Raw genomic sequence first — 2050 nt, 5'->3', positions numbered from 1 at the left:
TTAAATTTGTTTTGTTTTAGCCTTTGACATCAACACGCGTGGGTGGTTGTTACAAGTGTGAAACAAAAATGATGCCACCAAATTAAAGACAATTTGTAAGAAGATACCCACAAGAAAAACCCTTAACTACTAATACCAAAGAAAAATCTTAAACATCATACTTTTCACTAAGTTTATTCAAAAATAAGAGAGCCAATAACATCACTCTTTTTATAAATTAGACTTGATCTATTTTTGTTTATTAAAATCATTTTTGATAAATTAATTCTAGAGAACTCTTTTATATTTTCTAAATAAATAATTAACAAAAATTTCTTAAATACTATCCATTTTCATAAACTCAAATAAACTCTTAAGTAATTAAGTTGAATGAATCTTAAGGTTAAAAAGCTTTAAACGACGTCATATATGTATATAATAATTAATAATAAAAAGGAAAGAGCGTAGAGATGGAGAGGTAGGGGGTAGGTGTGAGATTGACCGAACCACCACCTTCGCACACATACCATCCTCCCAAAGACTTGTCTACTCCTCTCTCTTAATATATAAACCCCTTTCATCTCCTCCTTTTCTCTCAGCTTGACGTTCCCTTCTACAAGAGAACACCAAGCTAACTCAACTGCTCCCTCTCTCTCTCTCTTCCCCTCACTTTTTCCTTTTCTTTTTTTCTCATTTTTAATATAATTACTACTATTCAATCCATTATGCAGACTCTCACTCCTCCTTCCCACCATCTCAACAACCCACTTTCCCTTCCCCGGACCCGTCAATTCTCCCGGGTCAGTTGTATTTACAGATCCGATTCCGTTAACTTCCCTAACGCCGTCGGTTTAAGCCGTGCTGACTGGCAAAGCTCCTGTGCTATTCTCTCCAGTAAAGTTGTTTCTCAAGAGGGACCCATCGGCAAATCTGCCGATCATGTCGCTGCTGTCAACGGCCACAAGACTTCCGTTGACCTCAACTTGGTCCCTATCAATCATAACAACAGCCAACCTCCTCAACAACTGCCGCCTCAAAAGCCTCTCACTATCACCGACCTCTCTCCGGCGCCGATGCACGGTTCTCAGCTTAGAGTCGCCTACCAAGGCGTCCCAGGCGCATACTCCGAAGCCGCCGCTGGTAAAGCTTATCCTAACTGTGAAGCCATTCCTTGTGACCAGTTCGAAGTCGCGTTTCAAGCCGTCGAGCTTTGGATCGCCGACCGAGCCGTTTTACCTGTCGAAAACTCCTTAGGCGGATCTATCCACCGTAACTACGACCTCCTTCTCCGCCACCGGTTGCATATTGTCGGCGAAGTCCAGCTTCCGGTTCATCATTGTCTCTTGGCTTTACCTGGTGTGAGAAAGGAGTATCTCACGCGAGTCATCTCTCATCCTCAAGCACTCGCTCAGTGTGAGCACACTCTCACCAAACTCGGACTCAATGTCGCACGCGAGGCCGTGGACGATACTGCCGGCGCGGCCGAATACATAGCGGCCAACAATCTCCGCGACACCGCTGCAATTGCCTCCGCACGCGCCGCGGATCTGTACGGATTACAAGTTCTTGCCGACGGCATTCAAGATGATTCGAGTAACGTAACGAGGTTCGTGATGTTGGCACGTGAGCCAATCATTCCACGTACTGATCGGCCATTCAAGACAAGCATCGTGTTCGCGCATGATAAGGGAACAAGCGTATTATTCAAGGTGTTGTCGGCGTTCGCTTTCAGGAACATAAGTTTGACGAAGATTGAATCAAGGCCGCACAGGAACCATCCGATCAGGTTGGTGGATGACGCGAATGTAGGAACGGCGAAGCATTTCGAATACATGTTTTATGTCGATTTTGAGGCGTCGATGGCGGAGGTTAGGGCACAGAACGCGTTGGCTGAGGTTCAGGAGTTCACGTCGTTCTTGAGGGTGTTGGGGAGTTATCCAATGGACATGACCCCATGGTGCCCATCTAGGGGCGATTAATAATTAAGGCCGCCCTCAGAAACGAAATGTTTAAAGATGTTATTATTTGCACAAAGAAAGGAAAATTAAATTTCAATTTTTCCTTCTTTTTT

The 2050-nt window shown here is 44.3% G+C and overlaps 1 protein-coding gene across 1 annotated transcript; it reads left to right on the top strand.

Moving 5' to 3' along the window:
• The first annotated feature begins 567 nt into the window (after positions 1–567).
• LOC116114666 (arogenate dehydratase/prephenate dehydratase 6, chloroplastic-like) lies at positions 568–2036 on the top strand. The gene has a single exon (XM_031400806.1). The coding sequence runs from the start codon at positions 705–707 to the stop codon at positions 1956–1958; it is 1254 nt and encodes a 417-aa protein (XP_031256666.1). The 5' UTR covers positions 568–704; the 3' UTR covers positions 1959–2036.
• Positions 2037–2050: the final 14 nt, after the last annotated feature.

Source organism: Pistacia vera, unplaced genomic scaffold, assembly GCF_008641045.1.
Source record: "Pistacia vera cultivar Batoury unplaced genomic scaffold, PisVer_v2 Contig718, whole genome shotgun sequence".
Classification (NCBI taxonomy): Eukaryota; Viridiplantae; Streptophyta; class Magnoliopsida; order Sapindales; family Anacardiaceae; genus Pistacia; species Pistacia vera.
The sequence above is the reverse complement of the archived record's forward strand: the minus strand, read 5'-3'. Positions and strand labels throughout refer to the sequence as shown.

Bases quoted from the DNA above. Each gene is read 5' to 3' on its own strand.
- LOC116114666 (XM_031400806.1), top strand. From the start codon at position 705: ATGCAGACTCTCACTCCTCCTTCCCACCATCTCAACAACCCACTTTCC.